Source organism: Petromyzon marinus, chromosome 18 (genome assembly GCF_048934315.1).
Source record: "Petromyzon marinus isolate PM22_M1 ecotype Great Lakes invasive population chromosome 18, UKy_Petmar_22M1.pri1.0, whole genome shotgun sequence".
Classification (NCBI taxonomy): domain Eukaryota; kingdom Metazoa; phylum Chordata; class Hyperoartia; order Petromyzontiformes; family Petromyzontidae; genus Petromyzon; species Petromyzon marinus.
The window spans coordinates 1,970,429-1,985,343 of record NC_133684.1 but is presented as its reverse complement, the minus strand read 5'-3'; the positions used below and the strand labels follow the sequence as shown (position 1 = coordinate 1,985,343).

The following is a 14,915-nucleotide window of genomic DNA, read 5'->3' as shown; positions in this document are numbered from 1 at the left end:
TTGTGGAGTACGGTGACGTAGTAGTTAGGAGGAATGTATTGATTTGTCCATTAAAGTGGATACTTATGCTCACAATACATGTATTTAATTAAGTGAGAATCGATTGGCTATTATTTCTGCTCCTTTTACTTCTAGACTAAGAGCGCGAACGGGAGAGTGCAAATTATACCGAGATGAGACGAGCAATATAAACTGGACCATAACAATTTGAGAGAAAAGCAAAAAATCGTGAATAAAATTGTACCCTAGAATCCGAATTCACTTGTGGTGGGTGGGCGATGAACCGTTACATGCCGAGTGGTTAAGCACACGGTGCTAAGATCGCAGGAATCCAGTGTAACACTTAGCCAAGCACAATACAAGTGCCGACTAAAATCTGAACCTGGCCCAGGCCTCCCCGAGACTGCTTCAGCCTTAGATGAGTACCTGATGTTATCAATATCTGCACTGTGATAAAGGCTGGCGGGAATGGGGCTGGTTCTGGACATGCTATCCTCGTGGGTGTTGCGTCAGCCTTAATATGAGCTCACTGACAGAACTTGACCCAAACAGAACATCCATATAAGTGGGGCATGTTAGTCTTTGCAATGAATTTTAACATTGCTGATTCGATCACGAATGCGAGATTTTTATCGTACAACATTACTGAACCATTACATTCAATTACAAATTTTCAGACTGGTGCCGATTTTATCGCAAGGTGAAATTATTCGTCGTAAATCAATTTCAAAGGTGCAACCGTACGCTCATCTCGGACAATGTGCCACACAGCGCCAGTTATGATCCGAGTAAAAAAAACAACCTCGGCATGCACAAAAAGGCTTCCCCATGACGGGACATCTAACGATACGGTTAAATTAACGGTGAAAACCCAGTCCCGGCGCATTAAGGATGAGAGCCTGCAGGAGGTGGTGTGCGTACGTCTGCGTGCGCACGTCCCCGACGCCGGCACGCCCAGTGACTCACGGGAGTGCTTGAGCTGCTCGTCAGCCTTGTCGGGGTAGATGGGATGCCACGTGTAATCGAACGTCAGCTGCAGGGACGGCACATCCCAGCAGTCGATCCAGCCCTGCCTGCAATGACCAAACCCCCAGCACAACATTAAAAAAAAAATGACTCCCACCGGGAGAAGTGAGCGAAAACCAACATCGGCAGCAACAGCTTGGCGAGTTTAGAAAAACAAAAGCACCTTTGATGAACGCAGGAGTACTTATTTAGAGTATTACTTATGCAAGTGGAAAGCATTCGCTCGAGGAGGAGGAATTGAATCTCAATGGGCTCTTAACCCCGTTTGAAATAACAACTAATTGATTCAGCTGTGGTGGCGGCGGTGAATATAAATTACTCAGGAAGCTAGCGATCCCATGGGCAGCTGTTCCCCTCGCATCTCTCCTCATTTCACCTCACTCTTCTATCCCCCTCGTCCCCTCCCGCCGCCACCCCCACCTCCCCCCCGTGTGACCTCTCTATCGCCCTCTCCCTTGCCTCTCTCACGTCCCCCATGTCCCCTCCTCTCTACCCCTCGTTCCTGTAAGAAACTTCTAGAAATTGGTGTTGTCAATATAAGGTCACTTCCTCCTGTATGTTTGCTCACTTTTGTCCTCTGGAAGAATTTCGCACTTCTACGTGACATTTATTCCACTTCCGGAGGCAGGCACACACCCGACACAACTGTCTCTACCTACTCCAGCAAGACACGCTTCAGTGGAACATATGGAACATCGAGAAGCCACGTAATTACGTTTTTCGTTATGTTTTTGTTAATTATTTTATTTTACTGGTATGTTATTCACGGAACATGCAGGACATTAGCTGCTGACTTGTCATCTATCCTGCATACCTAACAGTGAGCCACTGCAGAATATGTATACAGATGGTCATCATTTGGTAAGGATGTGTGCGAAACACAGAGCAGAGCTGTGCATATCAATTAAATATTGCCATTTCAAAACCTTGGTAGGAAAAATATTGGGTGTTTGATTTAGATAGGTGAAATTTATTAAACCAGGTAGGAGCCCATCGAGATACAGATGCAAAATTGGCCAACCAATGCTAAATCAGCCAAACATCACAATGTAGGACCCTCGTGGACTGGATAAAGGAAATGACATTACGTGACATTACATGTCATTTGCAAGGAAGAACTGTATTTCAGTATACCCATCCACTTAACTTACACAAATCACCTGGTCACGTCATTATAATTTCCCATCCCTTCGTTCATCCACTACTGGATGAAAGCCCCCTCATGCTGTGTCGATCATGGGGGTTGTTGACCGATCAATGTCGACCGGTGAAAGAGGGGCCCAAGACCACCAAAAAATGTATGGGTAGCCATGCCGCTACAATCCCCGTGACCTGAATTTGAATCCTAGCCGTAGGCATCATCAGTGATGAGGGATAACTCTACAGGCCTGAGGACCCCACCAATCACCAAACCACGCTGGCTAGCATGGTGAAGCATGATCAAACAACCCTCATGAATGACACAGCGCGAGTGCTCCACCCAGCAGGACTCTATATTATTGCGAGGTACGGATTACATGGGACTGATGATTCTGCAACATTGTTCTCCACTCCTTGAATCAATTTTTATAACCTGTAAACCGTTTTACTCGCCTCGCGAGTTCGCGTCGCTCATTTTGGTCGGAGTTTATTTGCCGCCTTGTCCTCAGGTTAAAGAGGCCCAACGCATGCTCGCCGATCAGATTCTGAGTGTGGAGCGAGCAAATCCAGATTCGTTGGTTATCGTACTTGGCGACTTTAACAAAGGTAATCTCAGCCACGAACTCCCCAAATACATACAATTCATTAAATGCCCAACCAGAGAAGGGAACACTCTGGATCACTGTTACACTACAGTCAGTAGAGCCTACCACGCCGTCCCCCGAGCAGCACTAGGACACTCTGACCATGCCATGGTCCACCTGATTCCTGCATACAGGCAGAAACTAAAACTCTGTAAACCTGCTGTGAGGACATCTAAACAGTGGACCAGTGAGGCTGTGGAAGATTTGCGGGCGTGCTTAGACTGTACTGACTGGGATATGTTCACGACTGCTACCAATAGTCTAGATGAACTCACAGAGGCTGTGACGTCCTACATCAGCTTCTGTGAGGACTGCTGTATCCCAACACGTACCAGGGTGAACTTTAACAACAATAAGCCCTGGTTCTCAGCAAAGCTCAGAAGGTTGAGGTTGGAGAAGGAGGAAGCGTTTAGGAGTGGAGATAGAGACAGATTCAAGGAGTCGAAGAACAGGTTTAGCAAAGCGGTGAGAGAGGCTAAACGACTGTACTCAGAGAGACTAAAACACCAGTTCTCTACAAACGACGCTGCTTCTGTCTGGAGAGGGCTCAGGCAGATCACCAACTACAAACCCAGAGCCCCCCACACCACTAACGACTCCCGCCTAGCCAACGACCTGAACGAGTTCTACTGTAGATTTGAAAGACAATTGGACTGTCCTGAACCACCCCTTCCAACCCAAGAGGCCCCATCCCCCACCAATACTACAGAGACGACTATCTCCTTTCAGGAGGGAGAAGTTAATAGACTTTTCAAGAGGCAGAATCCACACAAAGCAGCCGGGCCGGACTCTGTCTCTCCAGCCACCCTCAGGCACTGCGCTGACCAGCTGTCTCCGGTGTTCACCAACATCTTTAACACCTCCCTGGAGACATGCCATGTACCAGCCTGTCTCAAGTCCTCCACCATCATCCCTGTGCCCAAAAAGCTAAGGCCAACAGGACTAAATGATTACAGACCGGTCGCCCTTACATCTGTGGTAATGAAGTCTTTTGAGCGCCTGGTCCTGGCACACCTCAAAGCCATCACAGACCCTCTCCTGGACCCCCTTCAGTTTGCCTACAGAGCCAACAGGTCTGTGGACGATGCAGTTAACATGGCCCTCCACTTCACCCTACAGCATCTGGACGCCCCAGCATCCTACGCCAGGATCCTGTTTGTGGACTTCAGCTCTGCCTTCAACACCATCATCCCTGCCCTGCTTCAGGACAAGCTCTTCCAGCTGAACGTGCCATACACCACCTGTAAATGGATCACAGACTTCCTGTCTGACAGGAAGCAGTGCGTTAAGCTGGGAACACAAGTCTCTGGCTCCAGGTCCATCAGCACCGGAACTCCTCAGGGCTGCGTCCTTTCCCCTCTGCTCTTCTCCCTGTATACCAACAGCTGCACCTCCAATCATCTGTCCGTCAAACTATTGAAGTTTGCGGATGACACCACCCTCATTGGGCTGATCTCTGGTGGGGATGAGTCTGACTATAGGTGGGAAGCTGACAATCTGGTGACCTGGTGTAGCCAGAACAACTTAGAGCTAAATGCTCTAAAGACAGTTGAGATGGTTGTGGACTTCAGGAAGAATACAGCACCACTCACCCCCATCACCCTGTTAGACTCCCCAGTAAAAATTGTAGAGTCCTTCCGCTTCCTGGGCACTATTCTCTCCCGGGACCTCAAGTGGGAATTGAACATCAGCTCCCTCACCAAGAAAGCTCAACAGAGGATGTACTTTCTACGGCAGCTGAAGAAATTCAACCTGCCAAAGACAATGATGGTGCAATTCTATACAGCGATCATTGAATCCATCCTCACCTCCTCCATAACCGTCTGGTACGCTGCTGCCACTGCCAAGGACAAGAGCAGACTGCAGCGTATCATCCACACTGCTGAGAAGGTAATTGCCTGCAATCTACCGACCCTCGAGGACCTGCACACGACAAGGTCTATGAGGCGAGCGAGGAAGATTATGGCCGATTTCTCCCACCCTGGACACTCTCTGTTTCAGCTACTCCCCTCCGGCAGAAGGCTTCGGTCCATCAGGACCAAAACCTCACGCCATAAAAACAGTTTCTTCCCATCTGCTGCTGGCCTGTTAAACAAGGCCAAGGGCTAACACTGTTTTTAACATTTGATCTACATAACGACACGTTGCTGATATTAACTATGTTTCCCTATTTGTATTTTTAAATTATATCTTAAAGCTATTTTATATTCGATATTTATTTAATTTTATATACTTCAGCCCCTTAGTGTTAGACTTTTAACCCTTATTATAGTAAGACTTGTTTAAAACTTATTTAAGATTTTAGATTCCTATATGTTGAATGTATGCACCATCCTGCCAAAGTAAATTCCGTGTCGGTGTGAACTTACATGGCGAATAAAACCCTTTCTGATTCTGATTCTGATGATTAACATGACAAAACAATTAGAGCCCTAATCATGTGCATTATGGAATTTCCTGTTTTCATCCTGATAACTCTACGGTGAAATTAGCTTACAGGCGGCATCACGGCACCGCGTCATTATTGCTTCACTGGCCTCTGTGTTGTGGTACTTTACTTGTGTTCCGCTGCTTAATTACACACTCATCTGATTTTCCATGATAAGTGCCGCAATTGCCGCATTACGGGAGAGACAACCTTTCAACAGACGACGCACGTACGGTCGGTTATTTGCCGTGCAATACACACCGCACATCGCTCGCTCATCGCTCGCTTAACGACTACGTTGACGGGGGGGGGGGGGGGGGGGGGGGGGGGAGAGATTTTCTATGGTCACAATCACAAACTGAAGGCGCCTGTGCTGTTACAACACCATTCTTGTTGTAATTACTACAACCCAGAGTCCAGCGCATTCTGTCATTGCCCAATTAGGATAAGTGCTGAAATTCAATACGAGGGGCGCTTTAGTGTCAACACTAAGGTAGACCGCTTTAATGTCAACACTAAGGTAAACCGATTTTGTGTCACCACTAAGGTAGACCGCTTTAGTGTCAACACTAAGGTAAACCGCTTTTGTGTCAACACTAAGGCAGACCGCTTTAGTGTCAACACTAAGGTAAACCGATTTTGTGTCAACACTAAGGCAGACCGCTTTAGTGTCAACACTAAGGTAAACCGATTTTGTGTCAACACTAAGGTAGACTGCTTTAGTGTCAATACTAAGGTAAACCGATTTTGTGTCAACACTAAGGTAGACCGCTTTTGTGTCACCACTAAGGTAGACCGCTTTTGTGTCAACACTAAGGCAGACCGCTTTTGTGTTAACACTAAGGTAGACTTTAGTGTCAACACTAAGGTAGACCGCTTTAGTGTCAACACTAAGGTAGACTTTAGTGTCAACACTAAGGTAGACCGATTTAGTGTCAACACTAAGATAAACCGATTTTGTGTTAACACTAAGGTAGACGCTTTTGTGTTAACACTAAGGTAGACTTTTGTGTCAACACTAAGGTAGACCGCTTTAGTGTCAACACTAAGATAAACCGATTTTGTGTCAACACTAAGGTAGATCGATTTTGTGTCAACACTAAGGTAGACCGATTTAGTGTCAACACTAAGATAAACCGCTTTAGTGTCAACACTAAGGTAAATCGATTTTGTGTCAACACTAAGGTAAACCGATTTTGTGTCAACACTAAGGTAAACCGCTTTTGTGTCAACACTAAGGAAAATCACAAGGATTCTAAAAAAATGCGAAGGGGAATTATATATTGCTTTCATTAAATAATCACAAACCGAAACACATTAGAACAGCTTTGTGAAATGTTCTCATTCCTGAAATAAGAGTTACATTCTTTAAATTCTTTAAGTTCATATTCTTGGTTCTTTCGGTGAAGTCACGTAGAAAGGAAACAATAAAATAAAAAATATATATTGTTTCCCTTCTACGTGACTTTACCGAAAGAACCAAGAATATGAATCCCTGGAGTCACGGAAGCTTTAAATCAAAATTTCTAAGGTTATTAAATTGTCATCTAAATAAAATATGCCGTCTGAAAATGAGCGTGGCAATGTGGGATTAAGCTTTGAACCCCTCAATGGGATATGGATGAGAAATAGTGAAAGATTTTCATCAGTGCGTTCAACATCACGCTCACTGGCACAATTTAATTTGCACTTGGGCGAACAGTCCGCAGTGATGAACGAAGAATAAAGCGCTCGATACAATTTACAATTCTAATTTCGAGCGTAGCAATGACAACAAATGGACGTACAAATTAATGATCTCAGAAACAAATTCGTGCTCCTTCATTAATAGGTGGAAACAACGGGACACAACCGTCAAAGCGCCCCGCTGCTCAACTTAATGTGGGACAATGCCCATTTCCGTCAGCAGTGGAAATGCTATGTTCCTATGGCGGGGACCAGTTCCTTCAACAGACAACCATTGTTGGTTGATCATCAGTGGTTGTCTTTAGGTGTTGTACATACATTTTGTTGACCTTTGTTTAATCGATGCTTATCTTGCACCCCACTTTGCAGCCTTCTTTGCCAAGTTCTCCTAGAATTTCCTGCAAATAACTTCTATTCCTTGCAATCATGATCATGCAATTAGCAAACCAGAGATGGTAAATATTTCCTCCTTTTCCTGTTCTTCCCACAGCGTGGTAGACAACACCTGGAGGCACGCTGGGCTGAGTTAACACACAACCTGGATTTAAACTCTAACCCTTGAGGGATTCCTAGTTCAAAGCTTTGACAACGACGCCGCAAATCAGGAGAGACTCGACGAGGCAAATAAAAGCACGAGTAACGAGGCCACAGGTGGCAGACTGTCCTGTGCATGGGCTGGGAGTTCATCTCATTGTTCTTCACTAATTACATCATCGGTGTGAGGGGCCACCACCACACATTTGAAACCATTGGGGTTTGACAGAGCACGACGATGGGGGGTGTTTTCACATTTGTGTATTGTTGGGGGCCAAGCATCAGGGGCCCACACTAAAGGGGCTACCAGGGTCCGCCAGTGGCCCGCGGGCCTTGCAATGAAGGACACTGGTTCAGCCGGTGCTCACTCGGCGTCGGTGAGATTGCGCCACTTGTTCTTGAGCTTGGCGCCGGCGTGCTCGGGGGCCGTGGGGCTCGGCGGCGCATCGCACCGCCCCGCCGAGCAGCTGTTCTTGGCGAGCGACAGTAGCGAGTAGCGGCTGCTGTGGCTCTCCGGCAGGAAGAGGCGGAGCTCCACGTCCTCCGACTGGCAAGGATATAATTTTAAAAACACGCAAATACAATGCAAAGCTCTGCCCATTCACCCTTGCAGACTCGCAGTGTTCATCTATAAATCTTATATTACAGGGCCCAACTCAGCCCTCTAACCCTCTGAGGCCAATAAAACAATTGGAACTTTGTGTCACGTCAATAGAAGTTTTCTGTACAGTAAATAGCACGGATCAGAAGACTGTGTTATTTAACCGACTGCTCACAGCCATAAACCAACAAGAGTATGCCTCACACTTGTGTAAGCAGGAGATACAATGTATTTGAACCATCGGCCTTTATACAAAAAAGGAACACTGGCAAAACACTATAAATTACATTATAAATGAACAATCCTTTTTAGAGTGGAAACGAATGTGAAAAAGCAAAACGCAATGCCACAATTAATTCCTACAATTTGGCAGGTTAAATCCTTGCCGACCAAACGACCTTGCTCAGTGTTGTTTTAAATGACCCATTCAAACAAATCTTTCAACCTGAATTTGGCTCCACCTTACCCGCTCCACGAGCAACATGGCCCCGAGGCAATGCGTTCATTGACTGTAGCAGAGGCTCACAGTACCCAGCGGTCGGCCTGGTTAACACTGCGGGTGTATTGGCCACGGTAGCACGCACGGCTTGCTTCACAGCGGGCATCAATGACCCCGCGATGACAAAATTTGCAAAACATTACCCACTCGTGACTCAAGTGGAAGCTACATCGCAATCATCGCCCCCTACTGCAAAAACTTATCAGGACCCTCCCGAGAATGAGTCATGAGACTGAGTGAAGGGTTTTCTAGAGGTAAGCACCAGCACCTCCGATTAGCTACGTACAGCGTGAAAGAAGTTCAACATGCATACACGTGTAATAATGATCAAATAATCGCGGTACAGGTGCGTGTGGGTAATCGCAGTGCTGTGCGTGTTGCTTACCTTCAGGACAAATTTGATGTTGCAAGTTGCCGGAAGGAAGTCGGTGTAAGGAAGACAGAAATCAATGTTCAGCACCTCCCCACATGCAGCGAGATAAACTGCACAACAAAAAACGGAAGACACAAAATCATACGTCCACAAATGTAGTTTTCAATTCGATTCACTTTTTAAAGCACGCATATACAAGGCAGCCATCCAAGATCTTGACCCATTCTGAAAGATTATACTGTGGAAACATGCTTATGGACAGGTTTCGATTAAGAATTACAGAATAGGAATCTTTAGTTATACTGGAGGAATCCAATGAGCTATAAAGCTTTTTCATAAATGTCCAGTAGGGGCTTTTTAGAAAGTTTCAACAATAAACAATATAAAACACGATCGGAGTGCAAAGTAAAGGAAAGGTAAGCAAAGCAATAACAAAATATGAAACGAATATATTTATTTATTTTACCAGTAAAGCCCACTGAGCTATAAGCTTATTTTTCAGAAGCAATCTGGCCACAAATGAAAGCTCAACAAAGTGGCTTATCACATTGATATATACAGCAGCTAAATAATCTAAATAAGTTAAATGTAAGTGTGCAATGTAGGGACAGCAGTGGCGATAAACCCCAAAACCAGATTAGATTCCTAACCATGGCTCATATCAGTGGCAAATTATATCTGGACAGGTCCAACCCACACTAATCAGCAAGTAAAGGTCAAACATCCCCCATTACTTACACAGCATGGATAGAGCATTCCTCCAGCAGTAAAGTGACCATGGGCTGTACATTATTATTAACAATATAATGTAATATAGATACATTTTGATTGATAAATCAAATAAATAGAATAATTTATCAAGACCCTGTTGGGAATGATATTTATAATTGGTTCCTCATCACCTGCCTCCTGCCAAGGTGAAATGTCTACCATTTGTGTGTACTCCAAGACTAAAACAGTACTTACATGGACTTTCCAGATAATCAGTGTCGAATTCAGATGTTTGTATATGGCGGCTGAAACGAGGGGAGTGAATTTTAACACTGTATATTTAAATTATATTTTTTTTTACCACAAAAATTGTATTTGCACAGGGAATGTTAATGGCGTATCCTATATAGGGTGTTGCTATATATTTCGATTTAAAGCTTTCGTGACTGCAAGGATTCATCTTCTTTGGTTCTTTCGGTAAAGTCACGTCGTGATCTGAGCGTGGCATTTTCACTCCAGCACTGTCCTCCAGACAGTCTCATCCCTTCACCTGATGAAGGCCGCTTGTGTTGTGGCCGAAACGTCGTGAGAATATTATTGTGTTATTTTATTTTATCAATTTATTATTTTATTCTCATTCTACGTCACTTTACCGAAAGAACCAAAGAAGTTGCTATATATTGTTTTAGTCGCTACTGTGCAGATGATCACACTGTTTACAAATTAAAAAAAACACAATTCTGGAACATAAGGCTCTATTACACAGTCCCATCAAGCAGCGTACAATGGCACTACCCGTTGTTAGTTTAAGAAGGGGATAATTGAAGCGACTATAGGTTTTATTTTTGACAGTTTCATCTTCCAGGACAGTTCCCGAACATGACATTTTGCTCTGCTGAATGAAGAGTTATAAAAAATATATATCCGCGACAAAAATTAAATTGGAGATTTCTGTCCAGGTTTTTAGGATAATGCTTTGGGCACTACGGAAATCCTCCTGAGGGTCAAGTGATTTGCTTTCCACCATCCCACTCAAACTGGTTCAGGAGGCTTTGAGCAAATATTATTTTCAACACCACTGTTGGAGTTCTGAACCATGACAATGTGAAAGCTTGACATACAACAGGGGATATTCTTATAACCATTACATTCATGTGGCATTCCTATGGTATTTCACACAGCAAATGGATTCCTGTACAGAAGCATGCAAGGCTCATTTAAATGGAAATCACTGCGTAAGAGAATGTGCAATCTACAGAAACATATCTATTAAAATGTGCAAGAGCTAAGATTTTCTAATGAAAGAATACAATTTGATGGGGATGAGTGTGCAAAGCAATACAACTGACTTGTCTATAAAATATGCAACTCAAAAGACATCACTCGACATTTATTTACATCTCAGACAAATCAATACACTACTTGATTTGAACTGAACCACAATATTAACGCACAACGTTTAGAAAGGTGGGAAAGACTAAAACACACGTACAAACACATGTATGCAAGGACTTATATGCAAGCAATTTAGTAAAACTTTGACCAGAGTTATATTCCGTGCAAAGGCGATGTGAACCCAATACACGCGACAAATACGAATACAAAAATAGTTTATTTTCACATGTCCTGAGCTCGAGAATCAGTAATAATCAAAGAGTCTGTGCAGCGTTACACCTAAACCTTCGTAACTCTGACCTGTGTTTAAAACATTCCTGTCCATTTTTTATTTATTTCTTAAAATAGTTTATCTGCGTTGGCTGACACTGCCACGAATGCATAAAAGAACCTGTAACAGGTAGGCAGGGGCCAGCAGGTCTGCTTGACCATGGCCTGTCTTGGTTAAATCATGGTCACCGCCACACGAGGCCAGCCCTATACCTGCGCAGCTCTTGCTAAGTAAGCATTAAACAAGGCGATGCACAAACAGACCCAGGATCCTGCGCCTACGTCCAGTGTACGTTCCCCAACCGCCACAGCACTGTTTTACAATATGCTTAGAAATGTTGGAAAGCAAAGCTTTAAAACCTCCAAGACCAACAGTAAACATACAATTTTAATGCAAACATTTTTATTGTTTAAGGAAAAGTGCCATCACGTGATGGCAATTTTGGCGGGAAGGCAGTGCACGAGAAATCATTGAACTGACGGCACTTCCTGTGATTTCAAGTTTTCAGGTAAACCGAAAAAACAACAGAAAGTCAGGTCATCCGAAATGTAGTATATGGGTCCGCTTTTCTGATGTTTCAGATTAATATGAAAAATAGAAACAAACCCTTCATGTTTATGTCTAACATTGCTATATATGTGTGCTACACTTTCCCCTCTATTGTTTTTCATTTGCTGTAATGTCCAGGTTGATCTATATGATCTATATGCATATCGAATTTGCATGTTGTGGACGCGCTTTTTTAAAATCGCATTTCCATAGGAAACCCAGGTGCCCAAGACAAAAGAGACTTCCATTCTCAATGGGCCCTCTCACCTGGATCAAATAAAGGACGCTCATGTTTCGCACAAAATTACACTGGTGTCCAGAAACACTAACCGAGCACCATTGTTGATTCGGTTTTGTTCCCACGAGCTCTCACTGAATATCAGCTGCAGGTCTGTCCCCCCCCCCCCTTCTAATAATTAATAAGTGAAAATGTTCCACAGATCCAAATCTGGAGGACTGTCGTTGCCATAGGGTTTCGCGGCTGTTCAGAATGCATCAACCGGGCAAGTGGCAACAACGGCAGAAGGCTTGACACAAATGTGTTTACGCCCCTTGGCAGGAGGCCGAAGCTGTGCTTTGGGGACACGAGAATACTCTCACTCCTGTGCCTCCCCCCCCCCACCCCCCCCGATTTCTAGCAGAGCCAAAAATGATTTTTTAACATCCCACAAAATGTCCCAATGCACCATGTGGCCTAGAAATGGCTAAATAATAACGCTGGCCCCCACGAGAGTTCAATTCCTCAGCGGATATTTTTCCAGGTCACTGGTCAACTGGAGTAGGTGCGTGTCTACGAGCCACAGCGCTAGGTGCACTGGATGCGATGTGTAGCGTGCAAAAATATAATATTTCCCGGTCACCGACCCTGCCAGAGCGAGCTGTAATCAAACCCTGCTCACCGCCATAATGGCATTCACAGACGTATGGAATTGCTTTGTCCGATTATATATTAGCATAGATGAGGGTAAACACTGAACAGTACTACTATATGAACGTGCATGCCAGGTTATATAATTTTAACCCATTTCTATTGTGTACGCATACTCTCCATTTAAGTGTGTTGACAAACTCATATTTTCCTCTGCCTGACAATGATATATATTACCACAACCGCTCGAAGGTCAACACAATTTTCAGATTGGCTACCACGTGTGTATTCGATACCATGGCCATAATGATGCACAGATTAATTGATTAACGTGCATCCTTAAAGCTGCGGATATGTGGATTAAATCAGGTGCGTAAGAATGTATGTTTTTAGAATCACATGCAGTGAATGCATTGGGGCTCCTCCACATGAGCCCTGTAGTCACTGGAGGCACTACCATTCAGCACCACAGTGATAATAAAACAATTATTGCATCAAATCGCAACCCTGAATTGCAAAGATTCCTAGAATCACCAGGAGAGTGAATTGTTCCACTCCTACGTGACACCATTATAAAGGGTACCATACTGGTGAATGTCACACATACATTTATTTAGGAGGTACATTTAACTAAACCACAACGGCTTAACGCTCACGAAGGGTACCTTTCAAAATATGGCATTCGCTAATATGTGGCGGATAAGACTTAAATCAACAAACCCCGAACCCAGAGGTCAACAAGTGACTTCTGCCACTGACATCTCAGCTACCCCAATCCAAACAATAATCCGCAATCAGCATAGCCGAGTTATTTTATACCATCGTGACATCTCCATGTCCTTCAGTTTAAAATTGGAATGTAATTAACCCTTGTCTATTGATGGACTATGCGACCATCCATGAATAATGGCACGCACACTGCCACATTCTTGCAAGGTGAATGTGGACTACCGGCTTGACATAATAAAATGTTAAAGTTTTACACACATGGCCAAGGTGTTTAATGCATGTGGTTCATGTACACGTTTAAAAAAAAACTTCCATGTGAATTGCATATAGTCAGTGTCGAACACGGGTATTGTTATTTTATATACGACAATTCAAAAGGTGAATTTGTTCATACAACTCGGCTGCCATTTGTTTGTGAAGTTTAGTTGCAAGTTTGGATGACACTTTACTGCCAAGTATCAACTAAAACCAATCCTGTAAAGAGCAAAAACTGGCCACGGGAATCGCCGTACCAAACGCTGAAATGCAGCTGTGACTCTTGTGCCTCCCCAGTGAGTTTTGTTTTAAATTGCAGCGCTTGCACGAGGAATGACGCCTAAGTGTCACTGAAACGAGTGCTCCTCACATCAAAATACACTTACACACTACAGGCTCTGTGCAAGCATGAGCGCGTGACATCCTGTGTACACAGCGTAATGCCCAGCAATCAGGAATGCCGACGTAACTATACTTTTCCCCGTAATCTCAGCTGTTTCATTATCCATCTGATCTGCATCTTACCAATCAATGGCTGGGCTGGAAGGTAATAAAAATATATTAAATAGAGGACAAGTAGTGAATGGGAACAGGCCAAAGGGATCATTTCATTGAGACAGCAAACACTCCACACTTGCAAGTGTCACTCTAAACACAGCATTCATGCCCAGACAGCAACATATTTCAAGTTTGGAATTTTATATTCATTATATGGGGGGGGGGGGGGGTGCACAATGTTTATTTTGTATGCACTTTGTAAAATCCATATATTCGCACACTGCTTCCAAGGTGTCTGGCCAGTAGTGTGAGAGAAGGCAATATATCCTCTAGAGGGGCTCTCTCTAATGCTCCCATTATTGGAGTCCCCTCTGCCAACAGCAGTGTGAGCAAGAACATTACAGGGCTGCAACCTTGCCTCCCTTTTACATTTTGACACGTTCAGCTGATGGGGCAGAGTGGTTGGAGCTCATGGCTCACATTCAGGGGACACAACCAGCCCTTCATCCCTCAAGTCGATAAAAAAGGAGTACCACTTTGTGGAAACACAAGCATTGCCTTATGGATAGACTCACCCTCACCAAAGGAATGGGGAAAGTTTACCACTGGCTCAGAGCTGTACACAGATTATGAGCAACTAGTCCTCGCTTTTAAATTTCGACTTAAAGCTTTCATGACTGCAGGGATTCATATTATTGGTTCTTTCGG

General features: G+C 44.1%; 1 protein-coding gene across 7 annotated transcripts in view; it reads right to left on the bottom strand.

The window, feature by feature from the left end:
* BLTP1 (bridge-like lipid transfer protein family member 1) overlaps positions 1-14,915 on the bottom strand; it is a 144,842-nt gene that overhangs the window by 89,754 nt on the left and 40,173 nt on the right. For all 7 annotated transcript variants that reach the window (XM_032956462.2, XM_076067780.1, XM_032956464.2 and 4 more), the window contains exons 16-18: positions 8,944-9,041; positions 7,827-8,005; positions 967-1,073 (exon numbers count right to left, since the gene is read on the bottom strand). In XM_032956462.2, the coding sequence (XP_032812353.2) occupies positions 967-1,073; positions 7,827-8,005; positions 8,944-9,041 (384 nt within the window). The remainder of the gene's footprint in view (positions 1-966; positions 1,074-7,826; positions 8,006-8,943; positions 9,042-14,915) is intronic.